General features: G+C 36.3%; 1 protein-coding gene and 1 long non-coding RNA gene across 3 annotated transcripts in view; one reads left to right on the top strand and one right to left on the bottom strand.

Annotated features, from left to right (window-relative positions):
* TMC3 (transmembrane channel like 3) overlaps positions 1-16,195 on the bottom strand; it is a 67,283-nt gene extending 51,088 nt beyond the window's left edge. The window contains exons 1-3 of one of the 2 annotated variants that reach the window (XM_001362911.5): positions 15,774-16,195; positions 14,321-14,467; positions 10,537-10,612 (exon numbers count right to left, since the gene is read on the bottom strand). In XM_001362911.5, the coding sequence (XP_001362948.4) occupies positions 10,537-10,612; positions 14,321-14,467; positions 15,774-15,889 (339 nt within the window). In that variant the 5' untranslated portion in view covers positions 15,890-16,195. Of the gene's footprint in view, positions 1-10,536; positions 10,613-10,940; positions 11,621-14,320; positions 14,468-15,773 lie in introns of those variants that run through there. The other variant, XM_056805963.1, reaches the window with a different exon arrangement.
* Positions 1-19,842, top strand: part of LOC107650545 (uncharacterized) — a 78,547-nt gene extending 58,705 nt beyond the window's left edge. The window contains exons 3-4 of the long non-coding RNA XR_001626008.2: positions 18,285-18,377; positions 19,584-19,842. This is a non-coding gene — a long non-coding RNA (uncharacterized LOC107650545). The remainder of the gene's footprint in view (positions 1-18,284; positions 18,378-19,583) is intronic.
* Positions 19,843-20,137: the final 295 nt, after the last annotated feature.

The raw sequence follows: 20,137 nt of genomic DNA, 5'->3' as shown, positions 1-20,137 counted from the left end.
GAAAGGCTTCAAGAAAGTTGTATTTAGGTAGACTTTGGTGGATTGATAAGATTTTACTGGGTGCAAATGGGGCATCCCAGTACTTTTTATTTATTTAGAATTAAGTCAGTCATAACTCAAACCTCTTATGCTGTTGCCTTCAATATTAGTAGCATAGTATAGTGGAAATTAGACTGAACTGAGAGTCAGAATACCAGATTTTTTAGTTTCAGTTTTGCAGCAACTGACTGTATGACTATATGTACACCTTGGAAAAAGTCATGTATCTCTCTGGAACTCAATTCACTCATTAGAAAACTGGGAGGTGGAAGTAAACTAGAGAAGCCCAATAATATCTTCCAGGTTTGTATAATTGAGATGATGTTTACTTTGAGATTTTTTTTGTCATTTTATAACATGCCTTCCTTGCTTCAAGTGTGGTAAAATGTTAAAAAAAAAAAAGCCCTCAAAGTAAACAGCATATGGAAACTGTGTGCTGCAATTCTGTGCTCCTGTCTTAATTACCTTGCCAATTCTAGGAAAGAGAGCTTGGCATTTGTAATCAGAAGGCCAATATTTGCTTCATGGCACTTTCATTCACAACCTACATGTCCTTGGCCCCCACCTCACTAGGCATCAGATTTCTCATCTATGGAATGAGGGAAGAGGAATAATGATTTCTGTGGTGATTGTCTGGGATGTCACCAAACCAAGGTGGAACATTACTAGTCCAATATTTTGCAATTGGATTAGCCTTTGAAATATTCCTATTAAGTTGGAGAATTAAAAGTTCCCTTGACCCTTTGTTTTGTGAATGAGGCAACATTGTAAAGAGAGTTCTATTTCCTAAGATTGGCAGAGTCATTAGGATAGTTGTATAACTCCCAGATTAAAGGTGGCGCAGATTATGAAAATCACAGACCAGCCAGAAGACCTCACTTTAAACTTTAACTATGACTAGAGCTATAACAAGTAATTTTTCCCATAAGGAAAACAGCCCTAAATGTGCCTGGAACAAGAACCACCAAAACACTTGTCAAATTAATTTTTTAAAGACAAATTCATTTAGAGTGTTGAGAGAGAGGGGCCTCTTATCTGAGGAAGACCGAGAACCCATAGAACTTCTGCTGTCAAGGCTTCCAAGGGAAGGTGATCTGGGTGGGCATTTCATCTGGGGTATTGCTACTGATGGAGGAAGTTCTATTTGGTTTCTTCCTATTTTAATTAATGCTTCTTATAATCTTGGTCCTAAACTCAGTTCTTTCTAGTGGCTAAAGAACTACAAGTGCTGATAGAACACCCAAAGTTTCACTGTCTTAGAGCAAAGTTCCAGACTTCCTACTCTAGTGGAAGCTGAGTAAGCTAATTTACTAGCTCTGTGATTTGGGGCAAATGCTTAAAGCTTACTGAGTCCCAGTTTTCTCATCTATAAAGCAACAACAGTCATAATCTGTACTACCTGACATAGTTGTGGAAAGCAAATTATATGTTCATGATACATATGTGTTTACACACAAACACACACATATATATTTGATAAAACTGCAAAAAATATAAAAGTAAGCTCTTATTAAGATTGCCAAGGATATCACAGACTTTCTTTAAGAATACTTTGTTCATTCCTTCAAGGTATACTTTCTTTCTTTCTTTTTTTTTTATCACTTACCTTCCATCTTGGAGTCAATACTGTGTATTGGCTCCAAGGCAGAAGAGTGGTAAGGGCTAGGCAATGGTGGTCAAGTGACTTGCCCAGGGTCACACAGCTGGGAAGTGTCTGAGGGCAGATTTGAACCTAGGACCTCCCATCTCTAAGCCTGGCTCAAGGTATGCTTTCTTTTGGTTTCAGTTATCTCCTTTGTAAAGTGATTTCCATCTCTTTCTCTGGAAATTCAATGAGTCAACAGTGTAATATGGTAATTTGAAACAAAAACAAAAACTAATATAATCTTAGTGTGTATTAATAGAAGAACACTATTCAAAACACAGGAAACAATGGTCCTCTGTACTCTGCCTGGGCAAGAAGGGCATATCTGGAGTATTGGGTCCAGTTTTAGTCACTACATTTTGTCAAGGCCATTGACAAGCAAGAGCATGTCTAGAAGGAAGTAACTAGGATGATAAGTTGACCAAAAATCTTTTCATATAAAGATTGATTGAAAGAACTAGACTTGTCCTGTCTAGAAAAGAAATAGTAGGTTGGGGTGAGGAGAGGAGAGCAGGATTTGTCTTCAAATATATATTTGTCCAGAAGGTGGAACTAGAAGTAATGGATAGAAGTTACAGAAAAGTTAATTTAAAACTAATGTAAAGGAAAAACTTCTTTATAATTAGAGGAGACCTAAGTGTAATGGACTGCTTTGGGCTGCTTTCACTCACTGGAAGAATGCAAACAAGGCTTGAATGATGACTGGGAGAGGAATAGGGGAATGGATTCCTGGTTAAATATTGGGTAGACCTGATGGCTTTTGAGTCATTTCCATTTCTAATATTCTGTTATTTTCCAGTCCTTATCTTTGTCATCAGTGTCATTTACAATTCTAATGGTCGACTGGTCAGCTGTTTGCATAGTCTTTTGTTACTTCAAATTCAACATGTGTAAACTTGATTTGATCTTTCTCTGCTCTTTGCTAAATCATAAAATCCTCCCACTTTTCTTTTGGCGACACTATCTCTGCCAACAGCACTATATCACTAAGTCAGTCAGACTTGAAACTTTGTGGCCATTTTATATGATTCCTTTCCTTTTACTCTTCTCTATTTCATCCTGTATAATCTCTTTCTGTCTCTTATCCATAATCTCTCCTCTTTCTCTGTGACATGGGGCAGTGGAAACTACTGCATGTAGAATATTAGAGTTGAAAGGGAACTTTAGAAGTTATTTAGTTTTGCTTCTTTATTTTGTACAAGGGGAAACTGAAGAAATATACATATACATAGAAAATAAGTGATGCACCTTTAAATATCCACTACTCAGAGATTCAAAGACTAAGAGCTAAAAGGGACCCCAGAGACAATCTGACCCAACCTATACCTAGAATATACCTCTTTTGCAACTCCACAACTAGTCATTCATCCTTTGCTTAAAGATATCTAATGAGGGAGAACTCAATATGTCCCAAAGCAGCCCATTCCATTTTTGCAAAGCTCTAAATATGTGAATTATTTTCTTTATGCAAAACTGAAATTCACCTCTCAGCAGCTTATATTCATTTATTCTGATTTCTGCTTTAGGGGCCAAGTACAATGAATCTAATTCTTTCTTCACAGGACAGTCCTTTAAATTCTTGAAGGTAACAATTACTCATCCTCCCTATATTTTCTCTGCCCCAGGGTGAATGAACACTTTCATTTTGTTCAACTAATCCTCTGATTACATAAAAAGGTTTTTTGTTTTTACTATTTTGATAAAATCTGAATGCTCTTTAATTTGGCAGTATCTTTTGTTTTTTAAATTAGCTACCTAGAAGTCAAAGACATGCTCCCTTAATCTAATCAGGGCTGTGTACCAAGGGCTTATCACTTTCCTCTTCCTGGTCACTGGCTCTTTAAATGAAGCCTTAATATATCAACTTTTTTTTGGCTGCAACATCATTGTTGACTAATACAGGGCATGTGGTTGAGATCTTTTCCATTCACACTTCTGGCAAATTATGTCAGTCTCACCGTGTAATTGTGAAGTTGACTCTCTGGACCTATTGTTGGAGTTAATCTCCAACAAATTTTACTGTGTTTATTTTGACCCATTGTTCTAAACCTATTGAAATCTTTTGGATTAGGACTACCATCCTTTAAAATTTTTAGTCCAGAGATTTAGGATTGGGTCTTACCCCTGCTACTTATTAGCTGTATAACCTTAGACAAGTCATATCACCTTTCCAAGTCTCATTTTCTCATTTGTAAAGGTGTATAATAGTTTTATTCTCTCCCCTGCATCCCACAAAAGGTAAAAAAAAAAGGAATATTAATTATATGTTCTCAACACACTCAATTTCAGAATTAATCACTCAACAAATAATTAGTATTTGGATTTCAGTCCCAGAAAACAGAATAATTTTCAAGGTTTGAATGAACTAATGATTAAGAATAAACATTAATAGGATTTTCCCCCTCTTGAGCTCCTAGAAGTCCAACTTATTATAAAACAGGAGTATGAAGACAATTGGGGGCCCTATTCTGTCAAAAACTGAGTCTAAGAGATTACATCAGTTAGATAAATGTACCCTTCTTAGGCTGACATGATAAATATGCATGTTTTATACAAAAGTTATTAATAATAATAAGTAGAATTATCATTAGCTACTATTTCTAACACCCAGTTCTTACCATGTCATTACCCTACTCAGCCATTTTTAGTGAAGTAATATTTTCTCTAGGATAAAATATAGACTGCTCCATCTAACAATTATTATAGCACTCCATATTCTGAATCCAACCTACCTCCCAGATGTTTCCTATTATTTCCCTTCACAAACTCTCTAATACAAACTGACCTAGTAACCGCCCTCTGAAGTCCCCAAACCATTTCCCATTTCCATACATTTGTATAGGCGGTCCCTTATGCTTGGAATATACTTTATATTCACCTCCACCTCAGAATCTCAGCTTTCTTCAAGGCTTATCTCATGTGCTATTTAATGACACAAATCCTTTTTGGATCTTCCCCTCCCAAGTCTGTACTGTCTGTCCCTTTTTGGATTATCATACATTTACTCACTGATGTACCAGTTGCCTTCATGACCTTTGAGACGGAAGTGCTAGCACAGGGGAGCATTCCCATGGCCCCCTATCCTTCCTGCCTAGAATGTATGCTCATTGTGAGAGATGGTCCATGCTCTGGGCATTCCTATGATTGTAACCTTCCAGTAGAATGTAAGCTATCTGAAGTAGGGTAGTTCTTCCATGCCTTTGAAAAACCTTCAGTTTGACTTTCTTATTCAATCCAGCTCATTCCCAGGGGAGGTTTATAGATGGAGAGTTGCTTGCCATTTTGATCTCTTGACTTATTCCTGGCCTTGATATGAGCTTGGGTGAGAAGTGTCTTGAATTTTGGAACTATGCTGGACTGAGGAGAGAGGAAGTGTCTGGTTCCACTTTCCATAGACTGTAGTGAAGAGGAATAGCCTCTTCTGTTTTTCTTCATATCCTTCTCAATAGTACTCCTACATGAACTATAGTCATATGCTCCTATATCTTTTGCACTATTTTGGCTCCCCTAAAATCTATAATACCTGGGGGAAAGCTCTACTCTTCCTATTGCAGTTACAATTCTAGTGATATCCTAGGTTTATTGAGTGACTTAAATAAGAAATTTGTGGAAAGTGCTTTTTAAACTTTAAAGTTCTATGAAAATCAGCTATTGTTATTAAGTGTGAGATCCAACCTAATGACTAAAGTTACTATCACCACTATTTGAAAACTGAACTGGATACAAATGGATATTTATTATAAATCTAAGTAGAGAACAAAGAAAGTTCAGTAAAGGAAACCCCAGAGAAGCAAATAAAGGAATTGATGGAGAAAATTTCATCAGATACCCAAGGGCAACAAGAAGCAACATTTAATGAGGCATTTGGTTATCCTGCAATTTTATCTTAGAAAAATAAGCATACATTAACAAACCAAAGAGATGATTGTATATTAAACACTAATATCTGTTACAAAGGCTGATGAAAATATATGAAAAACACAAGCTTTTCCAAAACAGGCTAGCCTATATAATACTTTTTATTGATGTCAATGAAAACCATTGGGCATAGGAGAGAAAGACAAAAAATATATTAAAAACACGTGGCTCAAGATTATGAAATTATTTGTAGATATTTTAGAAGATCTGCAACTGCACTTCAACAAAACCTTTTAAAAAAGATAGACAAAAGGCGCTGGACTTAGTGAGAAACAAATAAAATCACCAAGAAACCAAAACAAAACAAAATTGGCTCTATCTTAATAGAAAGGAAATGACTAGTTACTATCAAAATAAAAGGCAATTACTTTTCCATGCAAGGCTATTATTGTCATAAGTATTTGTGTCTCATTCCATTACTAGATTATAATTTCTGTTTGGGAAGGAGCCATGTTTCTTTAAAACATTCTGTCTCTTCCATTACCTAGTATAATGAACCATAATCAGTAGGCACTGATTAAGCATTTGTTGAATTAAAGTTGAAACACATATGTCTAGGGGGTAGAAAAGGAGAATTACAGATGGAGGAATGAGAATGTCAAGTTATTTTAAAAAATATTTATTTCTTATAAAATAAAAATCTTATTGAATCAAAAAATCACATAATTTGCAATTGGCAGTGGTGTCAGCAGCCACTTCATGCAAACCATGTCTTAAATGAGACCCCACTATAACACACCTGAGAAGAGGTCACTCAATCTTTGCTCGACAATGAGTGAAACTCTACCATTTTCAGAATTAATCCCTTATATTTTTAGAAAGCTTTAATTGTTAAGCTTTTTCCTGACATAACTCCAAATTTGCCCTTTTAAACTCTGTTTTATTTTTACTTGTACAACTGTGGGGCCAAATAAAAAAAGTCTAGTCTTTCTTCTATGTCCTTTGAATACTTGAAGATGTACCCTCCTTAAGCCTTATCTTTTTTAGGCTAAGCATCCCTAATTATCTCAATAGATTTTTCATATGTCATATACTCAAGTCTCTTCACCAAACTAGTTTCCCTCTTTTGTATGTTCTTGAGATCATCAATTTCCTTCCTACACTGAGACTTCTACAATTGAAAAAAGTAGTACTGTTATGTTTGACTTAGACAATGATCAACTGTGAATGACTTAACTATTACTTAATTATTAGCAGCAAGGTCAACTCCAAGGAACTCATGATGAAAAAGACTATTTACCACTAGAGATGGAGCAGAATCCAAATGCAGACTGAAACATACCATTCTTCACTTTATTTCCACCACGAATTTTTCTTTAGCTCAACAAATACATGTCGTGTTACTATCCCCATTTTCCAGAGAAGAAAACTGAGGCCCAGAAGTGAAGTGACTTGACTGAGGTACTACAGGTAGTAAGTGTAAGAATCAGAATTCAAGGGAGCAGCTGGGTAGCTCAGTGGATTGAGAGCCAGGCCTAGAGAGGGGAGGTCCTAGGTTCAAATCTGGTTTCAGACACTTTCCAGCAGTGTGACCCTGGGCAAGTCACTTAACCTCCATTGCCTAGCCCTTACTGCTCTTCTGCCTTGGAGCCAATACACAGTATTGATTCCAAGATGGAAGGTAAGGGTTTAAAAAAAAAAAGAATCAGAATTCAAACTTATCTTCCCAGTTTAAGTTCATTCACTACTCTTTGGTCTAGACAGGGTCTGATCAATTGATTAAAGGGCTAGCAATAACCTTTTTGTGACCAAATTCTCTGCATAAAACCCAGAGAGCAAGGATTTGAACATAGCTCCTTTGATTCTAAATTCAAGGGTGGAGTGGTTCAGTGGGAAGAATGCTGAATTTGTAGTCAGGGAGTTCAATCCCAGGTTTAGACATTGCCTAATTGTGTGCCCTTGGGCAAGGGGCTATTGCTTGTCACCTAACTCCTCTGTGTTGCAATTTCTTCATTGCTAAAATGAGGATAACAATAGTACCTACCTACCAGGATTGCAGTGGGGATAAAACGAGACAATATTTGTAAAACATTTTGCAAACATTAAAGCATTACATAAATGCTAGCTGTCATTAATAAATTCAGTATGCTTTCCATTACACCATGCTGTTATTTTGGTCATTGTGACCCTGTCTCAGTTCATTGTGTTTAGCTGAAACTATAACTACTTTACCCGCCTTGAACACCTCAGGAAAAGATTCCCTTGGTTTGTAACTTGAGTGGAGAAATTTAATTGTCATCAGGTAAAAACTATTCCTCCTGAAAGAAAAAAAGAGCCTTGCATATAGGAAGCACTTAAATAAATCTCTGTTGAATTGAATTAAAAAATGAAATAATAGCTGAGTATCAAAAAAAAACAACAACTTGTACTTGTTTAACCCCTACCCCCCCCCCCCCCCAAGATCGTGCAAGCAAAAGCAAGCAGAGTTTGTCTTGGAGACAAACAAAATTACTGAGGAAATACCCCATTGCAAATGCAATTAAGAGATCCTTAATGTGTGCTTGTGATGCAGACCTCCATGATATCCCCTTCCTTTCTTTTTCCTTTCCAATTTCTCTTCCCTTTCCTTTGTAAGATTTTCTCCCTTCTTTCCTTCTTCTTTCTTTTTCCCTTTCTCCCTTTTCTTCCTTACCTCTCTCCCTCCCTCTCTTTTTTCTTCCCTTTCTCCCTCCCTCTCCTCCTTCACTTCCTTCCTTCCTTTTATTCACAAGTACTGAAATGTTTATCTTTTTGATGATATGTGAGAGGACAAATCTGTTTCATTTTATAGACATTTATTGAAATAATATATTTCAATGGGAAAGTAACATGGTTTAAGGTAAAAAGAGATTCTGAAGTCAGAGATTCTGCATTTAACTGCTGCCTCTGTTGCTTATGACTTGCTTAACTTTGGACCTTAGTTTTGTTATCAGTAAAACAAGAGCTCTGGACTAGATGAGGTCAGAGATTCCTTCTAGTCCTAGATCTAGGTTATGATATTGATGACTCTAGTCATGCCAAATCATCAGGTTGGGCTGGGGTAAATAACACTGACATTCAGTCATTTCAATTGTGTCCAAATCATCATGATTCCATTTGTTATTTTTTTGGCAGAGATTCTGGGACAGTTGGACATTTCCTTCTCTAGTTCGTTTTATAGGTAAGGAAACCAAGGCAAAAAGGATTAATTGATTTGCCCAAGGTCACATAGTAAATGTCTGAAGTTAGATTTGAACTCATAAAGATGAGTCTTCCTGACTCTAGGCTCAGCACTCTAGCCACTGAACTATCTAGCTGTCTGTGACTAGTAGGTTATATTTAAGATTTTATATACAAGTCTAAAACATCTGAATCATTAACACACATGAATATAAGCAATATCCCTATATTATGTACAGAATAGAGAAGAGCAGGTAGCATGTATATAGTTTAGATTATTTTTGTATAGAAAGCAAATGATTTGTTTAATGAATGCCTTCTGTCAGGATCAATATTACCATTTTGTGAAATGATTAGCTGAGACTAGTAGTTAACATGCTATATACCATGTATCATCTTTATGAGGGGGGGGGAATTCTATTAACTAATTATCTTAATCAAGGCCAAAGACTCTATTTAAACAATTTGCAGCATCAATGAAAGGCATACAGAGAAACACGATTCATAAATTAGATAATGCTGCTTCCCAGCTGTAGATATATGGGTCTGTTTATGCTTTAGGTCTTGATCTGCAAGGTCTGGTAAGACCAGGGGATTAGTGGAAGACATTTTTTTTTGGACTGGGTTTATGATTTCATAGATATAGTGAGCTCTGAAGTGAGAAATTTCCCTAAATTTGCATGAGTTTTACAAGTCTACCCTTGAAGAGAAAAGGGTCATTTGAGGACCAAATGCTGAAGAACTGGCAATGCTGGGCAGGTAATCAATCACAATGCCCTGAGAAGAGCAGCATTTCTCAGACCACTGACTTTGTTTCTAGCTTAGTCCCCTGTAGCTAGAGGAGCTATAAAGGGGAATAACATTACATAGATCTGATATAGCTATTGTTACTGCCATTATAGATGCCATAATGCCCCTTTCTTCTATGTATCCACAGCTTTTGAAGACCCATAAAAAATAAATTTTCAGCACTAGGTCCTTAGTGTAGTAAAAATGCCCAATACAAAAAACAGACACTTTTAAAAAATGATTGGAAAGGAAAATAAAAACGAGGTAGTATGATCTACTTTGCCACTGCATCCTAAGGACCACTGGACCTTTCCATGTGTGTGTTTTTTTTTTCCTTTTATTATTAGGATGTGAACACCTTCAGACCAGGGATTGTCTTGCTTTTCTGTTTGCATGTTAAGTACTCAGCACAGGGCTTTTCACATACTGACTATTTAATAACTTGTGTTATCCATCCAGTCATTCATAATCTTAATGAATTGCCCAAGGGAAAGAAACAATCATTTATTATGCACTTACTATGTACCAGATCCTATGCCAGGTACTATAAAAATATTATTTCATTTCAGTCTCACTACAGCTCTGGGAGGAAGGTACTATTATCCTTGTGTGATAGTTAAGGAAGCTGAAGCAGGCAGAGGCTAAGTGATTTGGCCAGAGTGACAACGTCACTGTGTGATTAAGGCAGGACTTGAACCTTGATCTTTCTGATGGTGAGGCCATCTGTGTGTCCAGTATGTTGTAGCTGCCTCTGATAATTGCAACAAATAAGTAGAGATAAATGGGGAATATCTTCAACCAGAAAAGTGATGGTACAAAGTGTTAGGGGACTTAAGACAGGTGTGATATTTCCAATGGAAATGGTATGGGAAGCTAAAAGCAATGGGATTAGTTGTGAGAACTGGGTTTTCTCGGGTGTGAAGGGGACCCAAAGACCTGGTAGACTCATTGGTGTAGAACCAACAGATGACAACATGTCCTGGCAAAAAGGAAGACTGTATACATACATCAACACCTGCTGCTTGATAGCCTCTTGTTCTGGTCAGCCTCCCTTCAAACTTTAACACAATCTCTTTAGCTCGTCTGCAAAAGAAGGAAAGGTCATCATGTCCAGACAGCTCCATCTTATTACATTCTGAATGCTAGGCCAAATGCATTTGAATAAGTAAAGCAGAAACAGTTGCCCCAGAACCTATGAAATGTTGCTGTGGGATGATGGAATTATGCAAATATTTCCTTGAACCACTTTGTGGTGACCAGGAAATTCAATTTTCCCATGAGCTCTTCAGCCTCCCCTCACCAACTCCAAGCCTATAATGAATCTCATATTTTTCCCAGTACTGATATTACATGAAACAATCCCATTTTTAATTCCCTCTCTCTGATGTATGATTTAGAGGGGGACGATTACCTCATTAGTGGTGGAAATTCTGTGAGTAGAATTCAGTTTTTTCCTAAGAGAAAACAATCATTTGACAGTACATGAGTTGTGGCTTGGGATCATAGATTGAAATTGGAAGAGAACTTAGAGGTAATCTATTCCAACACCTCTATTTTGCAGATGAGACCCAGAGAAGCCAATGACTTGTCTAAAGTCACATAGACAGGACATATTGGAGCCAGGTTTCATCTCCAAATCCAGGGCATTTTCCACTGCAACATCTTTTATGCCACAGTGACCTCATCTGAGCAGGAAAGCCAGAACCATTACTAAAGAGTCATGCCCAGGAAAACGTAGTTATTGGTGATGACAATAGTAATAGCTTTATTACAGTACTTTAAGGTTTGAAAAGTTTTTTATACAGCAATGCAAGGATCCAGGACAATCTAGAGAAACTTAAGAGAAAAAACACTATCCACATACAGAGAAAGAACTATGGGAGCAGAAACACAGAAGAAAAACAAATGATTGATCACGTGGTTTGATGGGGATATAATTAGGGTTTTAATGTTATAAGATCATTCTATTGCAAATATAAATAACATGGAAGTAGGTTTGGAACAATGAGACAGGTATCACCCAGCAGATTGCTTGTCAGCTCTGGGGGGGGGGGGGGTGAATGATAAATCATGTAACCATGGAAAAATATTCTAAATAAAAAAAGAAAAAAGTGCTTTATAAATATTATTCCATTTTATTCTCAGAAAAATACTGGGAGGTTGATGCTATTATTATCTCCATTTTATAGATGAAGAAGTTCCTTTGGCAAAAGTTAAGCAATTTGCTTATGTTCACAAAGCTGTTGTTTGAGGTAGCCTTTGAACTCAGGTCTTCTTAATTCTAAGACCAGAGCTCCAAACATAGCTGCCTCTAGAAGGTAGATTTGAAGTTCTGTCTAAACTACACCAGGATGGTCAATTAAAATAATACAACAATTAATATGAAACGGCTGGTGTTAATGTGTAGAGGAAAGCATGAGAATGGTCCAGTGGTAACACTGTTAGAAAAAGGGCTTAGTTGATGGCAGATTGACTATTGTTATATGGCAGCAATATATTGATCTAATTGGTACCTATGAGGCAATGTGCTTATGGGTCACCAGAGGTCATGTGACACAGTGGAGATTACTCTAGATTTGGAGTCAGAACTTTCCCCTAATTCCATACTTCAAATAATCTTTATTCTTTTCTCCAGTCTCCAGAGTATTAGCAAACACAAGGGACTTGGAAGTGCAAGGGCATCCCTTGTTAAAGTAGAGCAATTGAAATTCTGACTTGCTTTGATGGTAATTTCATTGTCTAAAAAGTTCAAGAAGTAGTAAGTAGACTGCCATTTTGGATTACACTGATTGTGACTAAGAAGAAATTGGTTTATAAAGTAAAAATGATCGAAGCTTTGAAAGGAGATGTGACAGTTTTAGAATGTTAAAATTAATCAATCAGCAAAAATTTATTAAAAATTTACAATATTCTGAGCACTATGCAAGGTACTGAAAATACAAAGACAAAAATGAAGTACTTTCTCCCTTTTGAGGAAATTCATATGTATGCATATAAAGAAATAAAAAGTTTATACAAAAGTAAAATAAGGAAGGGAAATTCGATACACTCTGATATGCAGCTGAAATTTTAGAGATATAGAGTTAATACAAATCATCATCTGGAGCCCAGAGTCTAAAATTCTCCAAGGGAAACTGGCACAGGATGGAAGGGATGTTGTTAAGACTAACATTTTTATTGATAGGAACACACTATTCTCATGAGGAGGAAAATGTAGAGTTGGCTAATAGACTGGTATGGATGTGTAGACAACTCACTGACTAATTTAAATGAAAGAAATTGTTGTAAGGAGGATGGGAACAAAGGCATATCACTCAAGGTGAATATTGACGAGGGACATTGTCCTAGAAGAATGCTGGAGGTCCAGAAACGTCAAATAAGCTGTTACATCACATACTTAGGAAACAAAAAGGACTATTTTAGATCAACTTGGCACAAGAAGAAACTGAATAACTAAGAAGTTTGCTACTTGGTATAAGGGGCAATGATAGGGAGAAGGTAGACAAATCCTATTTTGCTTCTGGAAAAATGATCTTCAAATTGGGTCATACTGAACCAAAAATGGTTACTAGGAAATTGGAATCCAGGAGGAGGTAAGAGAATATTTAATTACCTTCAGTAAGTCAAAAACTACAAGATTACATAAATTATGTCCAAAATACTGAAAGAATTATTGAATGTGATTGGTTAATTGCTGCTGGTAATTTTGGGGAAATCATCCTCTGTGTAGTAATTAGTCATCCCCAGTTCAGTTAGTGGCAGAAAGAGAGTTAATGGAATAGTTAGGACTAGAACTCAGGATTCTTTTCTTTTCTTTTCTTTTTAGAATAACAACTTTTCCATTATCCTATGCTGTCTTGTTTAAATGTTTTGCCCAAAGATTAAGTATCTTGTTTTGAAGATTTGGAGGCAGTGGGTCACTTTAATGAGACCTCCCTCTCCTTTTTAAGCACTCTTGATATATAAGGGATTGATACTATAGTAGAAATGTTAAGATTTACCTGATCTAAATGGGTTTAGATTAAGCCATCACTCAGGGAATAATCTCCCTCTAATTATTTAATTAGTGGTTAATTGTAAAAATATTTAATCTCCCCTTAACTACTTAATTAATTAACAGAGATTAACATCTCCTTAACTATACAATAACTAGAAAGAATATCATTTCAAGTACATGAGAGCTCGCAGCATTAAAGAACTAGACAATGAGGACATACCTTGGTTTAGTCTGCCTCCTAGGAAATCAGAGAATTATAAATCATAGAGATAGTCTAGCACAATCTGACTACTTTAAAGATGAGACTACATTGTCCCAGAGATGTTGACTATTGAAAGCCACCTGAATTGTAAGTAACAGATCTAGGATTCAAACTTGGGTCTTGTGATATCCAGTTCAGTGCTTTTTTTGGTTTTATCATATGGTCACCCTTGGTTTTGTAATAAGCATAGAAAATTCAAAAGACACAATTTCAAATGATCATAGATGTGCTACAGCATTAAATAAACATTTAGAATGCTAAATTGGGGCATTTTTAAATTTTGCCTCCAAACTGTAATCATTGCATAATCTCAATACACATTTTCTAATATAACTAGCAAAAAAGAAAATTTATGAATTTTTAATTAATTATCTCATAAGTCTAAAATTGGTCATGAGTCTTCATATATATGTATACATATATTATAAAGGATAGATTTCCATTCTTTTTATAATTGGCCATTTTGCTATATGACCTCCTTCCCTCCAGCAAAGAAAGGATTTGAAAATGCTTAGTGATGAGTAGTCTTTACCTGAGAGCTTTCAGCTTCTGCTTCATGGGCCATGGTCTGCAGCGAATTGTGGCCATGAGATCTTTCTGGAACTGTATGTTCTGGAAGATTTGTTCTGGATCATTGCTGTTGCCTTTTTCATCATCATTATCACTGTCATCCAAGTTGCTGAGTTTAAGAAGACGAGGGAAGAAAAACAGGTGATAATTCTGGCATATTCTTTTCAGAAAAGCAACTACAATTCAGTCTGATCCCAGTATCTTACCATCACAGTGTAAGGGATTCCATTAGGCACTAACTCCCTATTACTCATTGCTACAAACATTTACTTGGGTGGCCTTGTTTCTTCAAGAGAAACAAATCTGAGCATATTGAGAAAGTAAAGGGGAGAGGGTACATTTATGCTTTCTGAAGTGTCTGGTGTAAATGCAAATTGATTCCTTCTAGACTAACCTCATTAAAAAAAACTTATCTTTAGTGGTAGAACTATTTCTTGTGATAACATGAGCTAAATAAGCAAAGAAACATAGTAAAATCTCAATTACGCAAGCTCTCTTATTGAGAATTCAAGGTAATTGTGACTTTTTTTTAAATGAGGAAAGGAAATGTATACTAGAAATGAGATTTCAGAGAAAAATAATTGATTCCAGAGAACTATTTCAGGCATTTGTTTGCGTATAATTAATATTCTCATTATAAATGCATTATAAATGTTCTTTAAAGCCAGCTAAGGGGATCTCTACTTGACAGCCCTTTGTTAGTAATTTAATTATTGAGTCTATGATTGAAGGTAATAAATGACATCTCTTGAAAATTATTCTGATTTTCATTTAATTAATCTAATAGTAATAATAGAAATGCTAACAGTGTTCATCACATGCTATGGTTTCAAATGATTTCTAATTTCACTTACATTGGTAAGATTTCAGTGTACAGCATTGTCATAAATTATTTTAGAACATATTCTATAACACCTAAATTTAAAGCATTTTGTGGGCATAATATCAATTCTCATAATTTCTCTGTTATTACCATTTCAATTCTTTTTCTCTTTTTAGAAAGTTGAAAAATATCCTACTTAGGGTCACTCAGCAATGAAATGGGATTGGGCTATAGGTTTGGGCTTCTAGAGTGCTCTGTCTAGTTTTCTGTCTTTCTATCTCTACCTGATTCACTCCCTCTTTCTTTCTATTTCTATTTTTCTCTGTCAATATTTCTATATCAGTTTTTATGTCTCTGGCTCCTAGTTTCTCTCTTATTTTCTCTGCCTGCCTCTCTTTTTTTCTTTGTTTCTGTTGGTTTGTCTGCCTCTGTCTCTTGCTGAATCTGTGTTGATTTGCTTCTGACTGTCTCTGTGTCTCTTTCTCCATCTGTCTCTCTGTCTGTCTGTCTTCTCTCTTCCTGAGGCACAAATTACACACCACAGCAAAGACTTTATGGAATCCACTGTGCAAAAAGTCGAAGAAATGCTCACCTGAACTGTAGTGGCTCTCTGTAAGGGTACAGTTGACTGGCATTCCTCTTGATGCTTGCATAGCGCCTAGATAACTTTGAAGATTTCATGGTAGCAGATGGATTTGTTGTTATCATCAGAGTAGTGGCAAGGCATTCAGAAAGTGGGCTGGCAGAAGGGTCTGCATCAGTCACTATTTCCTGGACAAAAGCTCAAGGGAACAGTACTCCTCTCCACCACTTCAAAACAGAAATCCAAGCTCCTACATCTGGCACTCTCACCAGAATGCTGCTGGTCATGCATATGTAATTTTAAGGTGACAGCACACAGTATAGACTGGGGAGGATCCTGCTCAGGCAAGGGCTGGAGCTAGAAAACCCACAGATCTTGGGATGCTTCTTATAATCACCAAGTGATGATTTCCATAGTTGTTGTACTTTGAAAAAGTCCCCAGTCCCTTCCCTGGCTCTACAGTTAGATCTACAGTTTAAATCAGATGAGATTTACAGGCAGCTCTGAACCTTTAGGTTTATGATTAGGAGTATTTCTAAGAAATTCAGAATAACTTCATTTCTATTGTGATTTCAGGGTAAATATACTCTTTGCACCAGCCTTGAGGCAAAAGCATCCCCTAAGCCCCTAAGTTAAGGACCACCAAACAAAGATTCTCATCTTCACCTCACCTTTTGCTTTCAGATTATCTTTCTGCTTCTATAGGCTAATAAAGAAAGTAAAAATTCAGGAAGAGCTATAGATAAGACGTTATGTTTTTGCCATGTACTAGCTAGGGAAAAGAGAGTGAAAATTCAGGAGGAACTTCTCATCAGAGGTTATGTCTTTACCACATATAAGTTATGTGACCCTGGGCATGTAACATTCCTCCACAGTCTCCACCTCAGCAAAATGGCAAAGCTGACTAGCTGATCTTTGATTAGATATGCCTTTCATATCTAAATCTGTAACCCTATGATCCATTGAGAGATGATCTTTCTCTTTTTTCTCTGATGACCACTCCTTCTTCCACCTGTTCCATTGTAGTACAGCATATATAGATGGCTCAAATGTAATAAATCTTTCTATGATATAAGAGAATTCCAGGATATAAGCTATAAATATAATTGAGGCATCACACAATGATACATTAAAGGACTAAATTAATTGTACCAAATTTGGTGCATCATTCTAACCTTTAGAATTTTGGTTGTTTGGACTTCAGTTATTCAAAAAACATTTATTAAGTACCTACTATGTGCCAGGCACTGTGCTAAGTATCAAGGATACAAATGGATGCCCTGATTCCACACTCCAACCTAATGGTGAGAAATTTTCTTTCAGTTTCATTTTTTGTTTGGACTCAAGAATAAGCATTTTTGAGTCCTTTTAAACTTGTCATATGCATATTTTTTTATCTGTTGGAACCTTGTTCTTAGACCTCTTTTCCATTCAGGTTCTCTAGTTCTATACTGGATCAGTTCACCTTGAATCCTATTTATCTTAGTCTTCTTTCCTCTCTCAGATTCCATTTCCTAGCTAGTTAAATAGATTAAATGGATGTTGTCATTATCACTGGTGCATGCATCCTCAAAATATTTCTATACAGTAGTAAGAAGGGGCTTTTATGAGCTTAATATTACAAATGGAGAAATTGAGAGAAAAGTTTTGTAACAACATGACAAGACTATTTTAGAACTTGGCTTAAAATCTGTATCTCTGAACTTCCAGTGAAGCACTTTCCTAGACTAGTCTTTAAAAAAAAAAAAAACTCTTACCCTGTGTCTTGGAATTAATACTGTGTAGAAGAGTGGTAAGGGCTAGACAATGGGGGTTAAGTGAATTGCACAAGATCACACAGCTAGGAAATGTCTGAGGCCAGATTTGAACCTAGGATCTTTCATTGCCAGATCCACTGAGTCACCCAGCTGCTGCTAGACAAGTCTTTCTAAAAGTGTCTATCAGAACCCATCAAAGTTCTTGGTTGGTATAGGCCAGGGATGGTGAACCTATAGCATGGGTGGCAAAGATGTCATGCAGAATACTTTCTGTGGTCACCTTCCCATCCTCCCTCCCCACAAGAGTTAATTACTTGAAAGGCAGAGGGCATCTGATGGAACTGCTCACTTCCCACTGATGATATTTTTTCACATTCTCTGTCCCTCTGCCCAGGAGCCCAATGGGAATATACAGGGGGTAAGGTGGGTGGCTCACAGGAGGCAGAGCTGGAGGGGAGCAGACCTCGGGCCACTCCTCTCTGCCTCTCTACACTTCCTGAGGACATTCCTCACTTCACCCACCCTTCCACCCAGCAGTCCAATAGGAGAGCTTTCTTCTTCCCTGTGTGGGATAAGGGGGAGGCAAGGGGAGCAAGCACTTGATCGGGGGCAGGTATGGCATCCTATTTCTAAAAAGTTCGCCATCACTGGAATATGCCCTGTGTCCATGTGGGAACAATGGAAAGAGTTATGTAAATTTTCCTCTGAATTTGATTTAAGATGATAACTAGTCTAGATAACTCAAGTTTCTTCTCCTCCTCAGCTTCCTTTCCAATAATCTGACCCCAACTTATTCCTGTCACCAGCTCAACTCTTATTCACTTCTGTAGGCAGAAGCATATCCATAAACTCCAGGGTATGTATACACATTATATATGCATATATTCACATACACATAACCCATGCCTTATGTTTATATATTCTCCTTTTACCTAAACTTTATATGTATTAATAAGTATGCAATAAATCTATGTATCATACATGTATGTAATGTATGTGTGTATATATTAGAAGAAAGCTAGGAAAGAACAAATAGTAGAGAGAGGAGAGCATCTGATTCCTTTTTTATAATCAGTGTCCCTTTTCAATAAATTGGTTTTATATTTATTATTAGCCCTAAGTTTTGAATAGCAACAATCACCAGATATCTTACCTTTCAGTTTGAAAACCAGGTTTCTCTTATCATTCACTTTAAATTATAGTCTGAAAGAGTTCCATAAATAATAAGTCAAAGTCTGTACAATAACATTCATCTCAAGCCAGCTCTTTAAACTATGCTCATTTCACCATGGCCAGCCTTTCTCAATTGCCAAAGGTTCTGTCCTCACTTATTCACTAAAATAGCTATTTCTAAATATATATCCATATATGCCTTTCATGTTGCTTTTGAGGATCTCAAAAGAGCTTTCACTTTAAGAAAAAAATAATTGGAAGGGATTTATTAGAAATTATTAACCCTCCCCCCAACCAAAAAAAAAAAAGAAACAGAAAGAATAGATTGTATCAAATTATTTGGAAAGCAACTGCATTTGCTTTGACATAACAATACTCATTTCTTAGCATTTTTTTCCAAAAAATTCTCTTAGGCAATAAACTTGAAACTGGCCAGATGCTTTATGATTCCTATTAGAGGGAATATAATGCTTTATTTGTTATTCATTTAGAAAGTACTTTTGGATTTATATGATGAGAAGAGGAATGACTAGGAATAGCCATTATCTACTGTGAGCAGAGGCAGACTAGAGGGGAAAAGTCTGAGTCCCTGTGAGTGAGACCACAATTAATTGATTACTAGCTGCAACTGGCATATAAAATGTGGCATAATTTGGCTAATATCAGTATCTGTATTTAGTCCAAAGGGATGCTTTTCCTTCTCCCTAAGTCTTTTAGCAACTCCACAGTTTGGGTGTATTTCATTCTCTCACTGATCAGTGATTGTGCCTATTTTAATTTTTTTTTAACCTATCGATTTGTGTTTGTAAAAAGCCAACTTTAAGTTGAATCATTATTAGACAAAATTAATCCATTTAAGACAGATATGTCTTCATCTAAACTTTGACAGGACCCTTCAACAAAGGAGGTCCCTGAGACTCTTTGGGGATGATACGTCCAGAAGAAGAACTCAAAAACAAAATGCCAGACCTGACAATTATTGTATTTTCCACTAGTCTAAAAACTTTTGAAAATATCCTGATCATGAATTCTTCTTGTCATCATTAACCATGAATAAATGATTGCCCTGAGAGCAGGACTTTTTCATTTATATCTTTGTTTTCCAAGTGCCTAGCACAATTCCTGGCACATAGTAGGAATAAATAAATGCTTGTTATTTAATTTGTTGTGGAATGTAATTGAATGTGAAATTTAGTGTTTCATTATAAGCATTTAAAAACAAAACACAGCATACTGGCATACTCTATACATGAATGAGTGGCACTTTTTGTTCCAGTGTTTACCTATAGTAGTTGCTTAATAAATTTTGTTATGTGCATGAAAAAAAGGAAAAACTCAAATGAAAGTATTTTCCCATTAAAATAAAATGCTATCAGCCAATTATACATTCCTATGAGATGGTATTGGTCCATGATTTTTAAACTCTGTTACAAAATTCACAAC

Source organism: Monodelphis domestica, chromosome 1 (genome assembly GCF_027887165.1).
Source record: "Monodelphis domestica isolate mMonDom1 chromosome 1, mMonDom1.pri, whole genome shotgun sequence".
In the NCBI taxonomy this organism is placed as follows: domain Eukaryota; kingdom Metazoa; phylum Chordata; class Mammalia; order Didelphimorphia; family Didelphidae; genus Monodelphis; species Monodelphis domestica.
This window is presented reverse-complemented; position numbering and strand designations above follow the sequence as displayed.